Source organism: Athene cunicularia (genome assembly GCF_003259725.1).
Source record: "Athene cunicularia isolate RWA chromosome 3 unlocalized genomic scaffold, athCun1 chr3_part1, whole genome shotgun sequence".
Classification (NCBI taxonomy): Eukaryota; Metazoa; Chordata; class Aves; order Strigiformes; family Strigidae; genus Athene; species Athene cunicularia.
Window position 1 is genome coordinate 23956370 of NW_020799097.1, and position 26412 is coordinate 23982781.

Genomic DNA, 26412 nt, shown 5'->3' on the forward strand with positions numbered 1-26412 from the left:
GGGGGGGGGGAAGAAAAAAAAAATTACTCGTTTTCTTCCTCTGACTTGATCAGATATCTGTAGCTACCTTCTTTGACTGCCATAGCTAGTAGGCTAATAACAATTCCGAAGCAGGGTTCTTTCAAAACCTTTTTAATTCCTTACCACTAAGCCAGAAAATTAGAGCTGAATGCCGCTAGCCTGATGGTTAGGACATTGTCCCAGGAGGAAGGGTGCCAAAGCCTTTTCTCTGGCTCCAAAATATTGTTAAATGAATATCCTTATGGCAACTGGAATGGTTTATGCACCAAAAAAACCCAAAACACAAAACCCAAAAAACCCCACAAAACCCCCCCAAAAAAACCCAAACCAAAAAACCAAACTATTGCTCTGTAGTACCCTGTATTCCAGGGGACAGTTCAATCATAGATGAGAAACTTCAGTTCAATGAAAAGTCAAACTGTAATACACATCAGTATGATCATTTGTGCTCTACAATGCAAAGATAGTATCATAGTGGCCTTAGCAAGTCTGATGAGCTGCACAGTTAAGATATCATTATGAAAACTAATCATTTTAGCCTAAACATCATTAAAAGGAGAGATTTAAAGTAATATTTGCTATTTTAAATTCTGTGGAAGGAATCTAGTATCAGGCATTTTTACCTCTCATCTTTATAACGCTTTTTACTCCTTATATGTTTAAAACAAGGATCCATTACACATCTGTCATAAAATAGCACTCCCTTTGCTTTCCCCTGCTGAATAGATCTTTGGTGTAGAAACTGATGTTGTATATGTAATATGACAAATTTTCCAACTTTTTTCTGTTCCAAGAGAAGGACTAACAGAGACTTCGCTAAGGAACTGTCAAAAAATAAGTGCATGAACCATTATATTGGTTTTTAATCTTAAACTCTCTATTAATATTTCTCTTCTCTTTTGTTATTTTTATCAGCAGAAGTTCTCTACCTTGTGAAGAATGTGGACATACACATTTAAGAAAAGACATTGCTGTCAGTCTATTTTTTTTTTAATTATCATTTCTACCCATTTTCTTTCTCTGTTGAAAACATGCTGTGAATCTTTGATGCCACTGCCACTGTACTGAAGGACTCAGCCTGCTCTTCACTGCTTTGTGACACCAAATGTCTAAACTGTGAGAAGCAAGGGGCACATATTTTGTATTGGTATTGAATGTATATTGTTTCATGAGGTCTCAAACGTCCTGTTTCTTTAGGATGCAAAGTTGTTACTTTTCGTCATCTAAGCAGTTACAGGTAATGGTGTGCAGCCCTTTGTCTATGGGGAATTCTAAATAGCTATACAACCATTCAAGTCTTTATAGCTAAGCTTTTATGAGGGTTTTTTTTCCAGTTAAAACACTGTGAAATGGAATTTGACAAGGCTTTTTTCCCCTTTTTAAAAAAAACTTCCACAAGTTAAATAAATCCCTTTAATAATGGATTTTTAAAAAGTATGTTTTATTAATAATTATTTTAAATATATCACTCAAAGTGGAGCTGATTACTATGCTACTGATAGGGCTACTCAACAGTGCCCAGCCTAAGCCCCTCTTTCTTGCACTCTAACTTTCACTAATGAATTTATGTATTTCTGCTTTAGACTGAATTTTAGTTGGGCTTAATTTTCAGAATTAAAGTCCTAGCAATAAAGATTTAACCAGCCATCATTTTAGAATAGTATCAGTGGAAAATATATCGGTTTTATTATTAACTATTTTTTACGAGCTATTTCTTAAAAGCACTTTAACTCTTGGATGTTATGAGAATTGACCCTTAGATGCAGAAAAGGAATTTTCCTCTGACTCTCATTTAAAAGATATTTTGGGTTTTTTTCTGTCCATGAAGAGACATTCATATTAGTTCATGTGCTAAACCTATTGTGCAGCTTTTAAACATTAACAACTATACTTATCTTAGAATTCTCTGTGTATTAGTGTTTATAGAGACGTCATGAAATTCTACCAGCATTAATGCTGATCCTGCTATTCTGCTAATCTAGGGGAACACATTACCCACAGGAGCATTGTTTGCAAGGGAGAGTAGAAGGCAGATGGGTCTCATGAGACATCCATGAATTCTAACTGAGATTTTATCAATTATAGAACTTTCATCAAGAGTGAATGTGCCAATAACCTCTATTGTACATATAAAAGAAATATAAAAGTTTTATCTGATTGCTCAGGGAGAGCAAAATAAAGTGGAACTGCTAAACACACAGTTTAAATTGCATAATAACACATGACTACCTTAACAAACCTTTCATTCTGTCTACACAAGAAATTAAACAGAAAAATGAAAGAGAAAATATAACTTGTAACTCTATTGTCCCCTAAACACAGTCTACCTATACCATTATTCAGGATTACTAAAGGACATGGAGAACATATCACCAACAGTATGAAAAATTAGGACTAGGCTTTGATTTTTACCAAAACCATTATTTAAATATAATGTAAATATATCTTAGTGAGAATGGTGTATGAAACTCTTTTAAAAGTATATGGCAGTAACAATAACAATATTGCACTTGTTGAGATATTGTTCCTACTTTTTGTGAGAGGAGGAAGACACTGTACTTCTCCAATATACCTATAATTATCATGCTGTTATTATTTTGCATTTAAAATGTGTCATGAGAAAGAGGATTAAAATCTTTACTTTTAGATCAGATTAGTCATTTCAGAAATGCTCTAAGAAACGGGACTGGTACTTGTAGTTAATGTGCATAATATTTAATATAGAATGCAAAATAGATGCTATAGTACTGGAGAAGTCCAATAACATAACCCAATTCCAGCTAACTGGGCAGATTTGTCTCTTTTGCCAAGCTTTAGTTACCTGGTGTGTAGCAGATGGGCTCTTTTTATTTGTTGATAGAGAACAGCGTTTTAAGCCTAAAGTGTTAATAAGCTGTCTGATAGTACAAACTGTGTATTGTCCCTTTAACATCTCTTTTTCTCTAACTCTCATGCAATGAATCTTGTCGGTTTTATTCTGACTCATCATCGGTTTTCCTGTTTTTACATTTTTACCACATTAATTTCTTTACCAAGAGAGACTTTCTCTCTTATGTATACCTTCTGTTACTTCCAGCTAAATACACTGTCCAGAAAACTTATCAGTGCTTTTCCCATGCTGAGTCAGGAGGAGGCAGCAAAACTCAGAGAGATAAAAACTCAACAGAATTGCAGGGCTGTAGACAACTTTTGCCAACAAAATGTGTGTTTTCTAAAAAAAATATGTACCAAAGAGCCTACAAAAGATTTTGGACTAATGAAATTAAGCTACAGGAAGAAGCAGCAAAGAGGCCAAAACAAATACCATGCTCTCTTACACTGACATTCTGACTGAAACAACTGAAATTACTCTTTTCTAGGAAGAATTAAGGTTTTTAAGACCTAGAGATGTTTGTATAAGATATGTATGAATGTTATATCCATATGAAATCTTTTACATTTACATGTAAATGGAGAGGTGATGTAAATACTGGTTGTATGTAAAGTTGTGATGTAATGATACTGATTACCTTTTTCCATTTAAAAAAAAAAAATAATTTCTATTCTGTGTTTACCTTGTTGCTAATTGTGATTAACCTAACTGACAAAGTCAATAGCTTAGCAAGAATGTCACACCTGTACCATATGCACAGGATATCATAGGTAAATTCCTCACATATGGATAAAATCACATAAAGTACAAAACTGAGTTTATGTGCCATCAACCATTTTTATCATATCCAGAAGACTGTGAAGCAAGTTTTTCCTGCTGTGATGACATTAGGACCCAAGTGGTGCCCTTTATTTGGTTGCTGCATAGTTTACAATAAAAACTGGAATGAACCAGCCAAAGGGATCTTTGGAAATCATAGAATAGTTTGAGTTGGAAGAGACCTTGAGGATCATCTAGTTCCAACCCCCCCTGCCATAGGCAGGGACACCTTCCACTAGACCAGGTTGCCCAAAGCTCCATCCATCCTGGCCTTGAACACTGCCAGGGAGGGGGCAGCCACAGCTTCTCTGGGCAACCTGTGCCAGTGCCTCACCACCCTCACAGGAAATAATTTCTTCCTTATATCTAATCTAAATCGACCCTCTTTCAGTTTAAATCTGTCACCCATCATTTTGTCACTATACTCCCTGATAAAGAGTCCCTCCCCATCTTTCCAGTAGGCCTACTTTAAGTACTAGAAGGCTGCTGTAAGGTTTCCCAGAGCCTTCTCTTCTCCAGGCTGAACACCCCCAACTCTCTCAGCCTGTCCTCATAGGGGAGGTGCTCCAGCCCCCTGATCATCTTCATGGCCTCCTCTGGACCCACTTGAGCAGGTCCCTGCCCTTCTTATGTTGGAGGCCTCAGAGCTGGACACAGTACTCCAGGTGGGTCCCAAAAATGCAGAGCAGAGGGGGAGAATTACCCCCTTGACCTGCTGGCCACACTTCTCTTGATGCAGCGCAGGATACAGTTGGCTTTCTGGGCTGTGAGCGCATATTGCTGGATCATAGTCAGTTTTCCATCCACTACTACCCCCAAGTCCTTTTCTGCTGGGCTGCTCTCAATCCACTCATTGCCCACCCTGTATTTGTGTTTAGGATTGCCCTGAGCCCACGTGCAGGACCTTGCACCTGGCCTTGTTGAACTTCATGAGGTTTGCACAGGCCTGTCTCTCAAGCCTTTCAAGGTCACTCTGGATGACACACCTTCCCTCCAGCGTGTCACCCGCACCACACAGCTTGGTCTCATCAGCAAACTTGCTGAGAGTGCACTCCATCACACTGTCCTTGTGGCCAACAAAGATGTTAAACAACACTGGTCCCAACACTGAGCCCTGAGGAACGCCACTCATCACTGCTCTTTATTTGGACATTGAGCCGTTGACTGAAACTTTTTGAGTGTGACAATCCAGCCAATTCCTTATCCACATAGTGGTCCATCCATCAAATGTCCTCATGCATGTCCCTCCAATTTAGAGACAAGGATGTCGTGTGGGACAGTGTCAAATGCACCGGTAGATGATGGCAGATGCTCTTCCCTTACTGACCAATATTGTAACCCTGTCATACAAGGCCACCGAATTTGTCAAGCCCAATTTGCCCTTAGTGAAGCCATGACAACTGTCACCAATCAGCTCCTTATTTTCCACATGCCCTAGCATATTTTCTAGAACCGACTACTACATGATCTTGCTGGGCACTGAGGTGAGACTGACTGGCCTGTAATTATCTGGGTCTTCCTTTTTTCCTTTTTTAAAAATGGAGGTTAGATTTCCCCTTTTCCAGTCAGTGGGAATTTCACTGGACTGCCACAACTTTTGAAATATGATGGATAGTGGGTTCATCCGCCAGTTCCCTCAGGACCCACATGTCACCAGGTCCCATGGACTTGTGCACCTTCAGGTTCTTTAGATGGTCTCAAACCTAATCCTTTTCTACAGTGGTCAGTTCTTTATGCTCCCTGTCCCCATGTTTGCCTTTTGCATCTTGGGCAGGCGGCTGGAGTACTTGCCAGTGAAGAATGAGGCAATAAGTTGTTCGTCACCTCAGCCTTCTTCATATCCCAGGTGACCAAGTCTTGTCCTTCCCATCCTGGTTACCTGGACAGTTTCTCTGTACTTCTCCTAGGTTATGTGTCCTTGCTTCCACCCTCTGTAGGCTTTCTTTTTATGCCTCATTTTGTCCAGGATCAACTTGTTCATTCATGCAGGCCTCCAGGCGTTCTTACCTGACTTCCTCTTTGTTGGGATGCATTGCTCCTGAGCTTGGAGGAGGTGATCCTTGAATATTGACCTGGTTTCTTGGGACCCTCTTCTCTCCAGGGCTCTATGCTATGCTATGCTAACAAGCAGATTCTGAAGAGGCCAAAGTCTACTCTCTTGAACTCCAGGGAACTTCCTAAACTTCTGACTGCATTAAACTATCTTGTGCTGATACACTGTTAGTTCACAATTCTTTATATCACTTTTGTTATATTCTAATGGAAGCCATCCAAGAAAATATGCACTCTTTTATTTATTGCTTATGTTCTATATATACGCTTTATCAGTTTCCTCCAAAAGTGAATTCTGACTTCTCATGCCTTTATTTGATAAAAGCCTGTGAGACTTACCCTGAATATTTAAGCAGTTCATCAGTGAGGTTGTATAATACTTCTCTAAAGGCTGAAGTAGTAATGTCTAATTATACATTTTAGGGAAGAGACTTTAATTAATAGCAAAACATGAACAAAGAACAGGCAATTATTATAGGCAGGGCTGATGTTTTCAAGTGTTTTAAAGTTGCTCAGCAATTTTAAAAAAAAATTGTTCTTTCACCTGTGTGTACCTTTATTAAACAAAGGCTGTTGGGGCTTAAATTTTCTTTTTCAGGTGTCTGCCTTGAATTATTCTAGTTTAATTATTATTAAATTGAAATTATTGTTTATGCCTCTCATTCACTTTTGATAGTCATGAGAAAAATTAGGTTCTCCACACTAAAAAATGAAGATGACCTCTTCCACAGAACATATTAGGTCTGCCATAGTTCAAAACTTGTATTTGTTGTAAAAGTGACCGTTCTGTCAAGGATGTACATTTTGCTCTTTCAACATCTACTAAAAATAGCTGAATGGGACACCTTTGGGAAACAGTATTTCAAGGTGACTGACAGAAACAGGTTTAAGCAAGTACATTCCAAATAATGTCAAATCTAACAATACCTAAAAGACTTTGAAGTGTGCTACCCATGTATCACTCTTCAATTCTAGAGACCAATGAACATCCGATGTTGAGTACTGAACTGAACTGATCTTTCCTTCACAACCACTTGCTATTCTTCTACCAGGCCTTCCTGAGAGGAGAAGCCAGTTGCCTTATTCAAATACAGAGGGAACAAGAGCTGGATTTAAAGGCAACTGCCAGAAAGCTTGGAAGTACCAGTGGAGTTTTACAGGAGAGAAAAAAAATTGGTATGACGATAAAGACACTGAGATAGTGAAGGAGAAGAATGGCAAACAGCATGTAGAAAGGTCAATAATTGTGAATGAGAGCTGGGGAAAGAAATGAAGGAAGAAGAGAGAATAGCAGATGGGAGAAATGAAGGAATAAAGTGATGGAGGGAGACTGGAGCTCTCTAGGCAGAGACTGGGACTGAAAAATGACTTGAGAAAAAGACATCTTAATGGGTGAAAAGAAAAAAAAAAATATTAAAAAACCCCACAAGTGATGCAAAGGCATCACTCACTACTTCCCAAGTACCTCCCACTGCTTGCTACCTCCCACCCAGTATACCACTGCCCAGCCTGCATACTAGCAATGGCTATCTTGGAAAGACTACCCATAGTTTTCATTGCCAGACCTGACGTTATATCGCATGGAACATCATTTGGGTCAGCTGTCCCAGCTGTGTCCCTTCCTGAACTCTTGCCCATCCTCAGCCTACTCAGTGCTGGGAGACAGAATATGAAAAAGCCTGGACACTGTGTAAACACTGCTCATTGATAGTCACAACTCTTGTGTATTATCAACATTGTTTTGATCACAAATCCATTAAGATGCAATACATACAATAAGACAAGGAGCAATGGGAGAATAAGAACTGAAACACTGAAAACCAGAAAAATTGTTTTATAGCAAACCTGACTGAAATTCGGGGCATGTTCTGTTTGTATAATAATAGTCATGTGGGATACAGGTTATACCTCTCCAAAGTTTTATCCTCTGTCATGAGAATCTTACATGTTAGAACTTTTGCTTCAGTACTAGACCAGAAATATAATTAATTTAACTGAAAACCAGCAAAGAAACGAATAAAAAAATTACATTACATGCTTAAGTGCTTTTGAATTTTCATACACTAAAATGTGGATTCGATTTTTAATCTATTCCACAGATACAATAGAGTAATATCCATGTAGGTGGCATTATTTCATGCTAGATTTTTAATCTTAACATAAGTGACTGTCATTTATGACAAAGGAGTTTAATTTAGATTCTGCTATTCTGTGCTGCAGATGTATTTTCAGACTTCTGAAAATAAGGCCTGGTAGAATTAAAAAGAAACATGGCTTCTCAGTACAAAACAGGTTTCCCATGTGACTTCAAAAACACGAAGGAAAAGCTGATATGGCAATAAAAAGTAGCATCCTGAATAAAACAATATATGCCACATGAAATGTCAGCTTAGAGAAACCATACTGTTTTGCTCTTGTTAATTTGGTAATTCACTGACTTTATAGCTCCTCTAGCAGAGACACTGAGCATCAGAGTTCAGTTCAAAAGCATTAAACTAGGGAAGATATGCATACATTTTTCACACATATCTTTTGCTTATGCAGAAGAACTTCTTTCATGTTAGGAGCCTGAAGCAGAAAAAAATGTAACAGTGAGGTGACAGAAATCAAATAAATGGTTGTATTAGCAGAACAATATGGACTTTGAGATATAGTTATTTCCTGTTAAAACTTTTCAGAAAGAAACATTTTTGATAATCGTCATGCGTATTAAAACATTACTTTGATATATGACAAAGTGATCTTGTCACTCTTACCTGAGACAGCTTGTATGATAAAAGCATACATACAAGCCAGAGCATCACACTTACAGTCCCTTCTTTTTCAAGTTTTGCTCTCATTAACAGAAAACTTAGCCAGGTATTTTCGGATTTTTCTAGATTATTCTTTCTGTTTATGTTCCCAAAATGATGTAGTCGAGTAACCATTTTTTTTTTTTTTTTTAAAGAACAAGCTGTTCTATCAATTTCAGTGGAAGGACATATCATGTTGAATAATCCCCACCCCCTAAATCAGCAACTAGTCCTTTTTTTCCAAATGTAACCCAATGTATTTATATCCATTTTAGTTCCTTCTTGGGTTTTTTGGTCCTGTCCTAAAGATATTTCAAGCTCTTCAATTTCAATGAACACTATTGAGGAAATTGATACATTGTTCAAGCATTGTGTAAATTTTTTACTTTTTCCAAGTGAAGAAGGAAAGTGGACTCAAACTGGTCTGAAGCTGATAAATTAGCTGTCAGCTAACAAAACTCCTTTGTTCCAAACATATCTGACAATGGCACTTGGCAGTTCTGCTGAGAAGATCTGCAGGAACAAATACATTCCAGTGCATCAGGGTAACAACTGAGAGTGAGATGTTATGCCAACACAACTGAAATTATTTTCCAAAGTGATTCACAATGTAAAGAACAAACTCTGAAGAGGGAAAATAATCCAAGACCTTCTATCAGACTCTGAAGATATTATCCTACAACATGGATTTAAAAAAAACGAGATCTGAATACATACTCAACATACATGAACTATGTAGGTAGTGTTAAACTTTTAAAACTGTAATATTAGACTGTGGAAAATGGAAATCTCCTTGCAGGAGGTGGGAAGTCTGACTCTTCCAAAGAACTTGACAGTGAGGGTATCTATATTCTGCAGCACACCCTCACTGCATAGACCAGTGTCATACTTCTTTCTTTAATTAAAGTTGGTTTAATGTTTTTTATATTCCAGAAATCTGAATTCACCCACCCACAAGTTCTGAATGCCTTCATAATTTACATACATTATTTGAATCTACAGAGACATTTTGCCAACCTATTTACTGCCCACATCTATATTTTGAACAGAGCTGTGCCCAGGATTAAGCCAATGAAGCTATATAAAAGTATTAAGGTTTATATTTAAATTTTGTATGAATAGTTAATTTATACAGAATGGTAATTGCTAAAAGCCAGTTGCTTATTCTTAAGTCTTTGACTTTGAAAATAACAGAATTCAATGTCAATTTAGCCTACAGTATGAACACTCACTTTGGATAATCAGTAATGTTCTATAATTATATATGAAAATTATTTAATGGCAGTTTCAGCTTCCTAGCTGGATAACAATTCATTTTAACCATCCATAATTCCATCAGATTACATCTTGTTTTCCATATTTTAATAGATGCTTTCTTCTGGTTATTTTACAAATTATATATGCAAATGATGTATTAAATAATTGATGAAGCACCTTGTTTTACTTGTAGCTACAAGTGATGCTTTTCTACACAAATATATTTAGGCAGTAGTTCTCTTCACAGCAAGGTTTTTGCATACTATTTTAAAAGATATTTAAACTCCTGCCGTGATGAAGGCTTATTTAGAAACACCAAGTATAATTTACTAACTTGATTTATGAAGCAATTTATACAATCTAGTAAAATAGCACTGTAGAATTCCATTGCACAGGGACACTCATTTTCTCTGAAGACTCTAAATTCTTTAACACTTGGGCAACTCTGTATTATTACATTCTATGAAAGGACAAAATATATCAGGATAATTATTTGTCCTGTTTTATTAAAGTTTTATAAAACTGTTAGAGGTTAATGCTGCAGTTACTTTTTCGTAGTGCCCAATTTGATCCTATAATAGTAAAAGGGGAAATAGAGTCATTAATCTCTTATTAGACAAATGGTAAATAGTGTAATGGAATACTATGTGCATTTACGACTATTGTGTACTTATATGTATGTATACATATGTAACAAGAATACGATTAGTATTAAAGATTCCAGGATGCATCCCTTAACCTATTGCTTAAAAGTGTCAGTTTAAAGTATTACTTCCTTTTTTTGTCTTTATTTTTAACTGAATAATAGCATATGTTCAGTATTTCTGTAAAAAAGACTTTCTGAAATAAAATTGGATATTTGCAGACATTCTAGGTCCACAAAATCTGAGTTATCTAAGCCTTGTGTTTCCTAACTTTGTAATTATACATCATCAAGATAAACGATCCTTTCTCGCATTTGCAAAGATGCATAAAATAAATGCAAACTTGAAAAATGCTTTCGTTTTCAAACTGTGGGATTTGAAAGAATGAAAACCAGCTTTCATGACTGAAAAGTCTGGAGAGTTTTTGATACTGTGTAGGTATTTCGGAAGTTTCTGATTGGCACTTACAAATGAGAACCCTTTCAGTGACTGTGTATTAATGTAATACAGTGAAACATACAAGCACAGAGTAACTTCCACGGAGAACACAGATCTTCAGAGACAATTCCTATAGAAACTAATGGGAAAGAGCCACCTCCATATTGATCTTAGCACGCAACAGTCTTCCAGTTTGGCTTCCTCTGAGAAATCTCAATCTTACGTGTAGGTATTTCAAATCCTTTTCTTGGTGAAATTTTAGGCAAAGGCCTCTGTTTTCATTATGTGAGAAGGGGTATATCTGCCACTAAACACAGAAGATGCTGAATAGATGCTCAACAAAGGTCAGAAAAGAGCTACAGACGAATCCTGTCACTTTTCACCCTTGCATTGCAATCATTATGAAGAGCCCAGGAAGTAGAAGTTTTGAAGACACTGGTATTTGTAAAACAAACTCCTAAAATCTGAAAATAGATATTTCTCTTTTTAAAGGTCATAAAGCAAATAATGCTATAAAATTAAATGCTGTTGTGGTTTGCTCACCAAAATTTAGTAAAGTATTTCTCTTGATATGCTGTCCTCCTTTACTTGTTCTTTTTTTTTTTTTTCTTTTTTTTCCAGAAGCAATAGCAAACTGATCACCTGTGTGTCAGAACAGGGCAAACAACACCCCAAAGTCTTGTTCAAAAAATTTACAAACACTATGGTGTGCCCCTGAATAAAAGCAGACCTGAAAGCTGCTGACATTTCTATATTTGCCTTATTTGTTTTAGCTAACAGCGATACCAATCAAGGAGAGAGATTTATGTTAAATTTATTTCTTCAGTGCTTTTAAGTTCATGCTTGTTTGAAGGGGCACAGGCCTAAGGAATCTCAGCAGACAAACCTACTTGCCAGGAGGATAATTTTATTTTTTTTCCTTTCTATATTCAGTCTATATTTATCTTAGTGTTCATATTTTGTTATTTTATTTTTTAAAAAATACAGTTTCATGTAATATTTAAAATATTCACAGAGAAAAATGAACTACATATTGAGAGCTCTTAAGCACACGAGATCTAAAGCACAAAGGATCTTTTGATACACAACCACCTATAATTACTTGGGTGGTTTATTTCACATCATGTTTATTGGTGATCAATCCCATCATCAATTTAAAGTTTCTTAAGGATATAGCATTAGATGCTACATTTGATTAAACTTCTGTAAGATCACAGTATAACTTTAGAGTCAGATAGGGGGTTTTTTGTTTGTTTTAAATTTGAGACTAAAAACTGTCAGAAAAATCAATATTTAACAGTATTTCTTGACTGATTTGACCCCAACACAGCATGTGATAGCCTGTGAAAATTCAAATTCAGTAATAAATTAGTTTCTACCTGTAAAGAATCAATACAGTACAAGCACCAAAAAAAAGTTTAGCATTTTTCATGGCAATTTTTCTATTATACGTGCTTTTAAAAAATAATAATATGGAATTATTCCACAGTTTTTCATCTTTCCTAAAATAATTTGCAAAAAAAAATCTGAAAATTTAATTAAATTAACTTAATTAAAATTAATTAAATTAAATTTTTGGGAAAAAATTATGGACATACGTATAAGTATTAAACATAATAAGAATAAATTGATTTTTGTATCATGGAAAGCTATAAGTTTCATTACAAAAAGGTAGCAATCAGCAATAGTTTTATCTTTCATAACTGTAACTTGAGATGACCTTTGGTGGTTGCCAAATCAGTTTGTTGATTGCACATTGGTTTGCAATTGATTTTTAATAATTGATCTTTTGAAAACATAAAAGTTCTTAAATAAATTGTTCTTTACTAAGGAATAAGAACAAACCTTTCAGAATATTGTGCTATTAAGTGCAACAATCTAGTCCAATATTGTTCTTCATAGGGAAATACCCTTTCATTAACTGATGAGCAAAACTTTTACTAGTCATCATTGTGCTTCTGTGAAAATAAATTTACCACTAGCCATATGTGAAGAAGATGAAATCACCTATTTATTTAAGACATGAGGAATATATTGGCAAGTAACAAAATTCTATCTTAAAATTTTGCCATTAATCTATTTTTAACTTTACACTCCAATCTACTAAGCCATTTTTGTCAAGTTATCCAATAACAAAATAGATAATGACTGCTAACATTCTTTCTTTCTTACACAGAATTGGCAATGTAATCTTGTTTTGGTATTAATCACTTTAGTTTCAACAGCATGGGCCATTAATTCACCCTAATGTGCTCCAACCAATCAATACGTAGTCAGTAAACTCATTTGTTCTTTGGCTTTACATGGCAAAAATAATTGTCCTAAAATAGCTCTTTTTATCATCTTCAGAGAGAAGAACTGTTTAGATAAACTGTAGCTAAGCTTTCAGATGAAGTGTTAATCTCACTCATGCTAAGATCATGCTCTTCAAACCATTTAACGTGTCTTTCTGGTATTCTGAAATAAATTTTCACATAATACTACAGAAGCCTGAAATTACTGTAGTGAAGTTTAAAAATTTTTTACCTAGTGAATACCTACAGATCTCTCACTTTGTAAAGCACAGTGGTTCACACACTAAACATTTTGCAAAGTAAGGCTAAGTCACTCAATATTCAGTGATTGCTATGAGCTGCTAACAATGGTGCAGCACGAATGTCATATTTTTTAAAGAATCACTCAGACTTCGTCTATTCGTCTTTGTTGCTATCCCAGAATGTAGATGTTCCCTGCAGTTTTCTGTGTTATGTGGCTCAAGTCATTATCCACACTGCATTTTGACAAGAGCAAACTCAGGAAATCAGCTCTCCCAGACACTCCATTCTTTCTGCTGCCTTCCCCTCCGAGTATATTGCACTGGCAGATTTGCATGCAACACATAAACCTTATAAGCAGTTCCATTTTTCACCTTATATGATGGCTCTTGTCTCACTGAACTTCCTTAGCATTTACTGTGAGCTTGCTGCCTTGCTGTGCTCTGTCCTGCTGCTGGTTGGAAGGCCGGGAAGTGGGAGGCTGCCCTGACACTGCAGCACTAGGGCTGGGGACATCAGGGGCATTAGAGTCTGCTAGGGCTCTCTGCTCTTCTAACACTGCTCTGCCCAAAGGAGCTGCTGTGGGCCACACAGGGGCCAAAGACTCACAGAGGTGACAGGTAGCAAGTGTGCAGTTATGGCCCTGCCTCCACAATATTATGTAAACTGGTGTCCCGAAGAGTTCAAGACCTGTACTCACTCATTATTCCTTGCACGTTTAATGACCAGCAGTAAATGCCTGTGTCCTGGTTTTGACCAGGATGGAGTTAACTTTCACTGGAGTATTTCATACCATGTGATGTTATGCCCAGGGATTTTGGTGGGTGAGCTCTCTCGGGTGGGCTCTCGCTTGGGCTCGGGCTCATGCCGTTCGCTCATTGGGTCATTTGGTTGCTGGGGCGGGGTGGGGCAGTCACCGTGCTCGGTAAGCCACTGCTGCATTTTACCCATTTCTTTTATGACTCACTATTGTTACTGCTGTTCTCTTGTTATATTTAGTAAATTCTTTATTTTTATTCAACCTATGAATTCTTTTCTTTTTTGGCCCTCCCCTATTTCACCAGGGAGGGGGAGGTGAAAGGCCAGCCATGTGGCGTCTGGCTGCCAGCTGTGTTCAAACCTCCACAGCTTTGTATATAATATATCAGAGGCTAGACTTGAAAAGATGAACTGCAAGGGCCTCCTACTTGCCTAGAAAATAAGCCTTTTATAAGGACTGTGGCTGCCTAATGATGGTATGTCATCATGGCTCACTTTATTAGGGCTCTCCTTCTCTTGGATGTACAGGATGCTCTCTGTACCATCTCTCTACTATGCAGGTAATGCCCAGATGTTTAGAGGTAATAATCACCCTCTGACAGAATTGCTGGGCAGGAATGCTGCCATGAAAACCTATTTGTACAAAAGCCAGCAATCAGAACTATATTTTAATCTAATCAGTTACAGTGCAAACTATATCCATAGTAGTTTTAGAAAAAGGTAACAACCATTAGGAACACAGAGCCTAAAGGCTTATTCCATGTTCAAATGAGAGTGACAATAGTAATATGGATCAAGCAACTTCCTTTGGGAATATACCATATATATCAGAATGACTAAGAAAGGGAACAAAAAGTGAGTAGGCTGAGACTGCAACTAAACAGATGGACTCCAAACCAGATGTAATTGGATTTGCTTCCCCTACACAGATTCATAAACTAAAACTCTCTCCTTGCTCCTCTGAGAGATCAGCTTCAGATGACCCAAGGGGAAATAGGCTTAGCACTGGATTTGGCCAGCATTTGTGGCAGCTCAAGCACTAATAACCAACTGTGGAAAAGTAACCATTCACAACTGCCTGTCCATTTACTTTCTCACAGTTTACTGTTCCAAAACTTTGCCAAATGAAAAGTTTCAATGAATCAGGATCATATTTAATTCAATTATCTTTCCCATTATTTTCCCATTTCCTTGCATAAATTAATCATGATTCATCTGCATCTGGCCCACTGCTAAAGGGTACTAGCTGGCAGGAGTATTCTGGCAACCAACAAACTTGATATGTTTCCTTCAGGTGTACTGACAAAGAAAAACAAAACAAAACAAAACCAAACCTGTTCTTTCCCTCGGGAGTGACACAATATATAATGATTTTTTTTCCCATAGTAAATCTACCAAGGCATCTATATCCCAAAGTCATGCTTCGCTACCTGAGTCTTTATAAAGGATGGCAAAGCAGTTGAAAGTAAGCATGCAGGAATCCAGGCAGGTCCAGGAGGAGAGAAGAGACTTATGACTGTACACAGCTGAAATACTGTTCTGCATTCCACAAGGAATTATCAGTACACTGATAACATTTTCTGCCTAAATCCTACCAGAGTTGTGCCAGTATGAAATGCTTCCTGCAGCTGCTCTCAGGTTGTGCTTGGGAGGAAGAGCTGTGGAAAATCTGCAGATCTTGGGGTTTGCAGGGCATGCTCTCACAGCATTTGCCATGCTGGTATTTGCATTCTATCCACTGTCCATAAACCAAAATGCAAAAGTAAGCATTCTGCTTTATATATAGAGAATATTAAAAATATATAACATACAAAAGTGAGGAGAGTTATTAGTCTTTAATTTACTTTTTTTAGAGATTTGCTAATTGGCATCAAATGTCAGTATCCATTCTTATCACTTCTCTGAAGTTGAATTACCATTTATTTTTTTCCATTTGCATAATTACTAGCAAGAAAAATGGTTAAATACTAAAGGCTTACATCAGGAAGAACAGCAAAATACATTTGAATCCAACTGTTTGTATTTTATCATTTTTATAAGCTTCATATATGTGAAAGTAACATTAATTATAAAAATCGGTTCCTAGAGTTATGTTGAAAAGTCAGATGTGATAATAAAGCTTCACAAGCCAAAACACAGGAAAAAAAAAAAAAAAAACAAAAACAACAAAACCAACAAAACAAACAAACAAACAAAAAAAACCCCAGAAAAAATACATCTGAAGTAAACAGCAGACTGCTTATAATATTTTCTTCCATAGCCTGTTTTACTTCCATTTTCTGCAATTAAATGTGGTGTCTGACAGCATGTGCTCTGAGAGTGTAAGCAGAGATCACACAGATCCCAGAAGTACCTTATAAATAATGAAATAATCACCCAATCAGATACAAACACCGAAGAGATGGATCAACTTTTTCTGCTACACCTTGCATAAAAAGTTCCTTTTGGGTGCCACACCATCAATGTGCAACATTAAAAGCAAAAAATTTTCATTCCTCTTTTGTTTCCATGAGCATACTGAAGCACTCACTTTGCATTAAACAATGCACTGCAGAAACACAGAGACCAGATCATATCCTCTAGACATAAGCCTTCAAGACACTCATTCTCTCTGTACTTGCATACAATAAGGCAAATATAGCCTGGGTTTCACTTGATCAAGTTCAGTGTTATTACATGAAGAATTAATTTATTCAAATACATCTTAGCCATTACACAAGCACTTTTAATGAATTATGGGTGAACACTGGCTTACTCTCTGGCTTTTACTGGGCTAAGGGACTCTCTGCTTTCCAAAATTATCTTGTTTTTCTTGTTTAAAGACTGGCCTGACTAATGGGAGATCTTCATCTTCATGGGAACTTGGGAATTACAGCAGTTCTTAAGCCCTGCTGTGCTGTATCACAGGACTGGAAAGTGGCAGTTACCAGGACATAGTGCAGCAAGGAGGGGGAAGAATTAAAGCTGTGATATTAACTGAGGGGAAGAAAAAGATCAGAAAGCAAAAACTTGGATCCAGAAAATGCTAAGATACCTTCACTGCCCCCCGTACTGAATTGATAAAGTCTATATTGCACTGTTCTTGGATTCGCTAACTTGCCTTGCATCTCTCAATTCTTAATATCTTGATATATAAAATATCTTGATATATAACCTTTTTTCTACATACCCATATTTTTCAGACATTACAACACCATATTCTGCTTTCTATACCCTCAGTATTACCAGTGGAGTTCTAATTCAGTGACAATTGAAAGCGTAATAACTATTTTATGACCATAGGTTCCCAACACCTCTCTCTTTTATTTGTATATTTATTAGGACTCCGGAAGATATATGCAGTCACTAAAGATAATGGTATAAACAACTTACAGACAGAATTTTTGTGGTTACTGTCTTTGCTGGGCAACATCTTGACTCCTCTTGATTTCAGTTCAATTGCTTTTTTCACTGAGAAAACAAGTAAATCAGAAGATAACTGATTATTAAACTTTATAAAGACATATAGCAGCCAAATCATACATCACAACAACACAAAGCTACACAGGAATCCTACAAACAGATTGAAATAACTGCAGTTTCTAGATACTTTAAATATATTTTAACAAAAAATACGAACATTTATCATGTTTTAGAGGATGACCTTTTTAAACAGGCATTATCAGGATTTGCAATATTTTGAGTTCAAGTTTCCTTAGGGTCAAAGAAAATAAAAATTTGTCCTAATTACATGTATGAGTTTCCTATGTTTGACACTGCATATGGCAAAATCTTAAACATTTTTAAACTGCTAATTACATAAAATGTAGACTACATTACCTACACATATCTGAGGACCACAAGCTTTAAATGCGATATTCACATTTGCTTTTATTTGATTCACTCTTCAATAGTAAACATGTTTTCAGTTCAGTTTCCTAAGATGATTAAGGTTATAGGATAACAGTATGTTACATTCTTTGGCTCACCTAACCCCTTTTGAATATACAGAGCAATTTCAACTGAATTAGAAAGAGAGTAAGAGCTCTCAAAGGGACAAAGTTTTGTGAGAGAGAACAGATGTATGAGATATTTAATATCTGTTTTCTCTGTTTAGCCAGCTGAATGGCTGTTAAACTCCCAGCCTATCTCTACTAAGTAGCTGGGGCACCATAGGAGGGATCAGGAGCAAAGTAGGAAGAGACATGAGAAGAAACTAGTGCAGTTATACATTAAGGAACACATGGGGCAGAATTTAACTGCAATGGTAGGAGAAAAGGGTAAAAATATAGGACACATTCACAGGAAATTAATTCGTTCTGTCACTTGGGAAAAAACTTGATCAATTGAAAATAAAATCAGATGTAGAAAATAACTGTGAAACATCCTTTGACAATTTAAAACTATTGTGCAAAACCCAATATCAATAGCAAAATAGATAGTGACTGACTACTGTGTATCAGAATGCTAATAACTTCATGATACAGGTCAGAAACAAAAAAAAATATAAAAAGCAGTAAGCCTTTCCTGATTCACATCAAACTTTTTTTTTTTTTTTTCTGAAAGTCTGCAGTGGTTAATAATCTTAAAATGCAGCCATTTATCCTAGATACAAACAGAAACAAAAAATCACCTCAAACATTTTTTAAATTGTAATTTGTGTCAGTAGTTTGTACTCATACTACATAAATATACAACTTAATAGCAGAGATTATCCATTATACTTTTTGTCAATATATGGGATAAATTTTATGATTACTACAATATAGACAGATCTGTATGCACATATTTCAAAGAAGTGGTAGGAACAGAAAGTTAACATGTCTTGAAGTCTAAATATTGCATTAAAATTGTGCTTTCACTGTATTTGTTTCTATATTGGCCTTTTGCTGCTTTTTCAGCCTCAGAGTGAAGCAGCCTTTTCTTAAGTGCTGAAACTAGGCAAGTACTGCAGAAAGTACCTTTTGTGCTATGTACGTTGCAAGTGCAGACATTTATGTCTAGACCTGGAAAACTGGTGTTCAAATGATGAAAGATGATTGAAACACAATTGTAGCCACATGGGATGAAATGGATTTGATAGCAGTGTGGTGTTTTCTTCTAAGACAGGAACACATTATACAGAGATATCAATGCAGACAATAAGGTTAATATCCCCAAGGGCTTCTGGAAGGTTAAACATCGTGGATATGGTTTTCTTAGGATTAGTTTCTATGCTTTGGTACTAAATTTTCCATCAAGTGCCATCATATATTCTCTTTTTTTTAAGCTGCGTAACCAGGCTGTTAAAATTTTTCTGTATTTAATGGGAAATGAACAGCACATCTCTTGTAATGAATATTTCATATATTGTCTGGAGTTGTGGTCCCTCTGCCAGCATGAATTTCAAAATGTATTCATATCTGTGTCATGTAAAACATGCGAGCAGTTCTTGGAGGATTCAAACCCCACAGTGCTTACATTCATAGATGAGTGGTAAAACCATTGAGGAGTTATATAGAGGACAGAGAAAAGAATTATCCTCTTCTCTTTGTTCTGTGACCCTATTTTGAGGTGAAAGTGGCAATCATCACTCAAATTCCTTGTGGGAGTTCACTCTTGAAGGTATTTGTTAGACCTACTTGAAGTATGCTTCTTGGGAAATTGGAAAAATTATACTCATCAGCTTTATTTGAAATGCAGTGGACAAATTGAAAGAGAGGTTCTGATTTGATATATGAAAAACTTTTCCACTATTAGGACAGTCAAGCATTGAAACAGGTCCTGCAGTTTCCATCCTTGGAGTTTTTTCAGATGTCAGGAAAAAATCATTCTGTTATCTCTCTGAAAGAACATTAGATAGGGGATTCACAATACTTAAGATCAGTCATCTAAAGTGTATGTTTTATGAAGAGAAATAGCTACCTCAAGGAGGGCAATTCATCCCCTTGTAAGATAGGAACAATGAATCATCCTCTGGAGATGCCTTTTCCTCTCCATAAAATATAGCAGAAACATACACCACTTGCTCAAGCTAGATCCTCACATTTTAGACAGTAACATTAGGTGACGTGAGCTTTTATGTCTGGAGAGCTTAACAGCCTAATATGGGTACCTCTGAGACACAGGGATTCATGAGGTTTAAAGGGATAGTTTGAGACATAAATATCAAACTTCTGCCTCTATTATACTTGTGTAAGTTTTTGCATGTGGCCTGCAAAGTACTTTCTTCCATTTTTAAAAAGAATTAAACAAGTCTAGTCTTTAAAATACAAAATGTTTAAGCTATGAAAGAGAAATAGAGACCACTGAACACTGGTTTAAGCGAATCAGTTCAACCCCTTCTGCAACATAAAACAAATACTCTAAATTGTACTTTTTATAATGATTTAAATCCCATTTGAATACCATTTCTAAGATACTTCTTTTCTATTTCCTAACTGCTTTTTTATTAAAAAGGTTTTCCTGATTTCAAAGATGATTTGCCATTTAATAGCACACAAAGATGAATGGGTTTATGTTAATAATGCCCGATATGAACAGCATTTTCTACTTTTTAAGTGATTACTTTTAAAAATTTCCATAGATTTCTGCTGTCTTAACTTAAAATATTCTGCTAAGGTAACTGGATTAACTCACTTCACCTTTTCTGTTAATCATAACTTCAAGACTCTTTTGGAGATGAGATACTCATTCAGGGAGGAGGGCAGAGCTGAGTACTGGTAGTCCAAGACAATCTTATCAGCCTTCTGAAAAGCACTGGTGATATGCCTTAACATTTTGCTATAGCTAAATTAAACTCATCCATGAAAAAAAAATATATGCCTGGCATTATTTGAATGGATCATGAAAGTTAAAGCAAATTTTTCAAGTTGTAAACGTCCATTCAAACCTATTCTGACTTCTATCAAGCTCTTACTTTCTAATATATCTGAACCTGTGTGAAGAAAATATATTTTACCCCAAGGACAATTACCTTGCAGAAAGATTATGACAATTTAGCAGAAATACAGTTTTAAGAAAGGATCAGAATCATAGAATCACATAATGGTTGAAGTTTTAAAGAGACCTCTCGTTTAACTCCCTTGTTCAAGCAGGGTCACCTACAGCTGGTTGCCCAGGATGAACCGATGACTAAAATTTCAACTGCTGATAACAGTCAGGAAGGTAAGAAAATAAAAGTATCAATGAGACATTAGAACATAGTCTCTATGTCTTTTGAGGATATTAGATAACTATTACCTTCAGTCAGATGAATTTGTGTGGGGTTTATGTATACATTATAGACATATATTGCATTTAGATTTGCTGTGAAAAAGCACTTCCAAAAATTAGTACGCAATGTTTTAAAAATCTTATTAGATTATTTTAAAATAATATTAATAATCAATATCTGTATCTGAATAAAAGTGGTTTGATACATTTGAGACCTGCTGTCGTTCTGCCATTGAAAAGGTAGAAAGCGAATTCTCCTATGCATTTCCTAAGGCATTTGAAATATAAAACATAACTGGTAAATTGTCTGTGTTGGTTAAATGAAGAGAAGAGATAAAAATAAACAGAACATTAAATATTTAAAATATTTGTATATCTTTGGGTAAGCAAGACATTATGTTGTTGAAAAAGTTTATATAATCAATGAGTTTAAGCAAAATGTTCACAAATAAGTAAGCTCAGATAAATTTCAGTAAGAAGTTCCATATAGACACTGCAGTCTGGAGAACTTCAAAAAGACCTTTCATGACTAGGTAATAAAAAGGCAAGGGTGAACAAGTGGAGTTAACAAGTGTAAGGCTTCAAAACAATATAAAGAAGAGGGTTTTTCATACAAGAACTAGTAGACATGAATTTTTTTGCCAAAAGGCACAAGCAAGTGTGGATCCAAGAAGTCTGCAAATATGCTCAGGCCATGAATGGAGGCAGGCATGGGGTTAGACAGATCCCTTCATGAATGTTCATGACTTCTCTAAGTCTACCTTTGTGAGTTGAAGAAAGATGTGGAAGTTAATTCAGAAAGTAAATCTCTCTTTGGTACAAAGGACTGACTCTTCTTCCTCTCCACATTACTTTAGTAGACTATGATCTGTACAATGAAACCTTTAGACATTGCTATAATCATAGTAAATATGCCTCTAGTGTACATGGAAGATGACCTTTTGGAATTTTTTTTCCTGTTCTGGTAGACAAGACAGCTGTTTGTGGTCTTGAGGAGTACAGTATTTCTGGACAGAAGCTCAGGACTTGTACAGAACATGACTATTGCTTACAGTTTGAGACTGTCTCAACTGGAGAATTCTTGGGGCTGAACTTTCATGCTGCCTTTACACCCCAAGACACCATGTGCTCACCACGGTAGTGTTAACCTCTCAGCACAGCTTCGCACTTCTGCAAGCTATCGGCCTGGATAGTCAATCTCCAATTCCATGTAGACTTGGTGTTTCTGTTCCAGTTTTTACATCTTGCTTGAAACATTAGGGTTATATGGCACTTGATATGTATTCAAATAAAATTCACATAAATATTAGATATCATATTAGCTTTGTTAGATTACTTAATTAGAATAGAAGTAGTGTAAGATTTTGTTTATCATTCAGTAAGTTTATAGTCTTGTTCTAACATTTCTAACACATTTTGAGTTATTTGAGCCTCACTGAAATTATTTGATTATGGTTGTCAGATTCTGATTTCAGTGATGCCTGTATATATCTGGTGGGATAGACCTTTTCCACACACTGTTTATATGCCCGGTCCAAATTTATTATGAAAAATTATTGTCAACTAAAATCACATACAATCTAATGGTTTGAGGGTTTTTTAAACAATTTACTATGTAGCATAATGTAAGCTCTCTAATGTTTTCTTAGCTCAGAGAATACTCATTGAATATTTGGTCTTTTAAAATTAATATACTGCAAGGAGTTGCCTTAATGATTTTTTTTTTTTATTCTTTTTTTAATCAGCTATATAATGGTAGATCAGAAGTACTGCAAAAAGAGGAGAAATTTACTTTTTTTTTTTTCTCTCTATACAGTTTCAGTGAGTCCTTCAGTACAATGAGGTTTATAGAACTTGATGAACTTTCATCATTAGGGAAAAGATTTAGAGGAGCCTTGCTCATGTTCAAAATGAACTGTGATGTCTTACAACTTTAAGTGTATTAATCATCATATTTTTATTAAGGTTGAACCATACCCAAATATGCATAGTCATTTTTTGCTTCTTCATCTCAGAGAAATGGAAATAACAATGTTTGTAAAAGTCATACATTTCCAGCGTGAATTTTTAGAAATGCACCTTAGGTGCACCTTAAAAATGTTAAGACTCTTGAATTTGTTGTTTTGAAAGTGAAAACAGTCCCTGGTAATATCAGCTTCATTTTCTGTAGCCATGAAGCACTTCAATCTACTCTACCTTCTCTACATTCCTACCTCTTTAATTGAAAAGGAAAATTTTCTCAGTTTTATTTTGCTTATGTTCATTTCTAAGAGAGACTGACTCACAAAATAATTGTTCTACTGCTGTTACTATTGTAAGAGCGTATTATACACAGCAGCTCATTACAGGAGAGATAGTTTCCTACAATTCCTACAACAATAAATGTTTTAAAATTATTTTTATTTTCCACAGTTTTGTTTCTCATAATGGTTCTTTGAAAACTGCCCTTCTAACCACAGGTATACTCTAAATTGCTCAAGAAAATTAAATCTGAAGGTTTGATTTTTCATAATAGTTTAATAGTTTTTAACAACTACACGACTAAATAAAAGCACAAAGCAGTTAGTCCTTGAGATATTCCCTGCACATGTATATTCTTTAAATATATATGCTTCACAGGTGCAAATAACCATGCAAAGAACAAAGTAATAGCAAATCAAGCTTTGTGTGTATAAGCAGTTCTGGAAGAAGTACCCAAACAATTTATGACTATTAATCAAAACAGCTATATACAATTTTTTAACCCTGGCAGAATGAATGTCTTTCCAAAAGTAAACTCAGTAATTTAAATCTTGATCTCTGATAACTCTTTCATTTTAATTCTTCATGAGACCCTTTAATTACATGGTTTAAGCATTTTGGAGCAAAGATGGTTCATCTGGGGTTTTTGTTTGAGTTTAAGAAGGTAAGACAAGATAGAACATTATTTAAAAAAAACCAAACTCTATATGCACCTTGAAAACAGTGACAATCTCTCTGAAATTTACACAAAGCACTGTCAGAATTCTCAAGAAAATTCAAGGTATTTGCAATATTTCCCTGACACTGGAAGATGCACTTGAATGAACCACTTATTATAAACAAGAGTAACTTAACAATTTAACAAAATTTTTTTAACATATACAAGTTCTTCAAGTATAATTTCAAGGGAAGAAATCCATTTTTCTGTAAATTCTACTAATATAATATGAAGTACTTCTTACTGTGAGTTATTAGATTCTTGTAGTCTATGGAGCAAATACTTCTTATTTGAAATGATATTTGGAAATATACTGAGAGAGGCCCTACAGAGTGCTGGCAGCCCTTTGTCCTCTAAGATGTAGGAGAGGGTTTCAGTTTCCTTAGAGAATGTTGCCTGCTGGGACTACAAGGGAGAACTTTCTCATACGTTTGTCTCTCTTCCATCATCATACATGATAACTCAAAAAAAAAAACTAAGTAAAGATTTAAAAAACACCTCAAGCTAAAAAATAATAATAAAAAAAATAAAGACAGTTATAATAAACTGTTACATGTACTGCCTCACATCCATACATTACCACTCAAATGTAAAACTAACTGGAAAAAAAAAAAATCAAACCTCAAATTAGCCAAAGAAATTTATCTAAAAAAGGTAAAAGTCACTTAGATTGTCAGCTTTCATGAAGAACTTATTTTCCTTCCCTGCTAGTAATTAAATATTAACTAATATTTACACAGACAGTATGAAGGTAGTTACCTTTCAGAATCAGCTTCTACCACTGTGGAACTTTTTATCTTTTTTTTTTTTTTAAATAGTTTTTGGTTTGATTTGGTTTAAATTGGGTTCCTCCTAACTGATATGCAAGGTTTTGTAGAGAACTTGTAATTTCTGGCTGAAGATTAATTTCAAATTAGCTGTATAACAATATTAAAATTCTTAGTCATATATTTTCAGGGTGGCTATGAATTTCAAGTGACAGGTGGGGTTTTTTTCAGTATTGCTTGACTCATCACAAATTAGCCAAAAGGTCTACAAATGCAAGGTAGCAGGTAGTCTTTGGCACCAAGAATTTGAAGATTTATTCCCTGGTTGTATACTTTTCCTTAGGGGAACCAGGATAGAAATTAGTAAGAAAAATATGGAAAAATATGGAAAAGTGAACTGAAAGTGAAGATGGTATGAGGCACATCTAATTGTCCATTTGTAGCACATAACTCAGAAATAATTTGAGGAGTTATTATACACTTTAAACATAAAAAGGGAACTGCAAAGAGGAAACATAACTTTGGCAGTTCCACTAGGGTTAGAACAAGAACTTACAGTCTTTATCTGTAGCAATTGGTTACACAAGAAAAAAGCTTTTTAACAGTAAGAGTGATGAAGCCCTGGAAGAAATTACCCAGAGAAGCTGTGGAAACTTAGCCATTAAAAGTTTTAACGAACATGTTAATTTAAGGTCTGAAAACAACAGTCAAATATACTTGGCTCCTCTTTGATATAGGGCTAACTTATCAAGATCCTCTTTAAACATATTTTCTATTATTTCATAATGGTAACCAATAACCAGAAGTCATATGGCTGAGAAACAGTAAGTGGCTAAGACCAGGATTTCTAGCATATGAAATCAATCGATTACACTTATATATAACTGAATGTGTGCAAACAGATAAGTGGTGTGCAGTACATAAGTCATATCAAAGCCAGGTAAGATGCTAGAAGCACAGATCAATTAACAGTATTATGCTTCATCTATTTTACCCTCTTTCAGATCTAAAATAGTTATACCTTGAGAATACCCATATGTGATTCCATAACAAGAAAGCTAATACTTGCTGTTTGCACCTAGCACATTCTTTGTAACAGTCCTCATGTACGTCTTGGATGATATAACATTGTTTTTCTGCATTACCCAGATACATGAAATAACCTGCAAGGTCTCAAATACTGGCTAACACTCAAAGATAAAATATTCTGACATCATCTGCTGTTACTTCCTCAAGCTGCTTCTGTTGCTGCTCTGCTGAGTTCAGCTCTTGGCTGCCTTTCACTGCAGATTTTTCCCAAGTACAGGTATTTGAAGGTGAAGAGA

At 35.6% G+C, this 26412-nt stretch overlaps 1 protein-coding gene across 1 annotated transcript in view; it reads right to left on the reverse strand.

The window, feature by feature from the left end:
- Window positions 1–26412, reverse strand: part of CSMD1 (CUB and Sushi multiple domains 1) — a 1016265-nt gene that overhangs the window by 448187 nt on the left and 541666 nt on the right. Inside the window, exon 7 of the mRNA XM_026844050.1 lies at window positions 17561–17638. Coding sequence (XP_026699851.1) covers window positions 17561–17638 — 78 coding nt within the window. The remainder of the gene's footprint in view (window positions 1–17560; window positions 17639–26412) is intronic.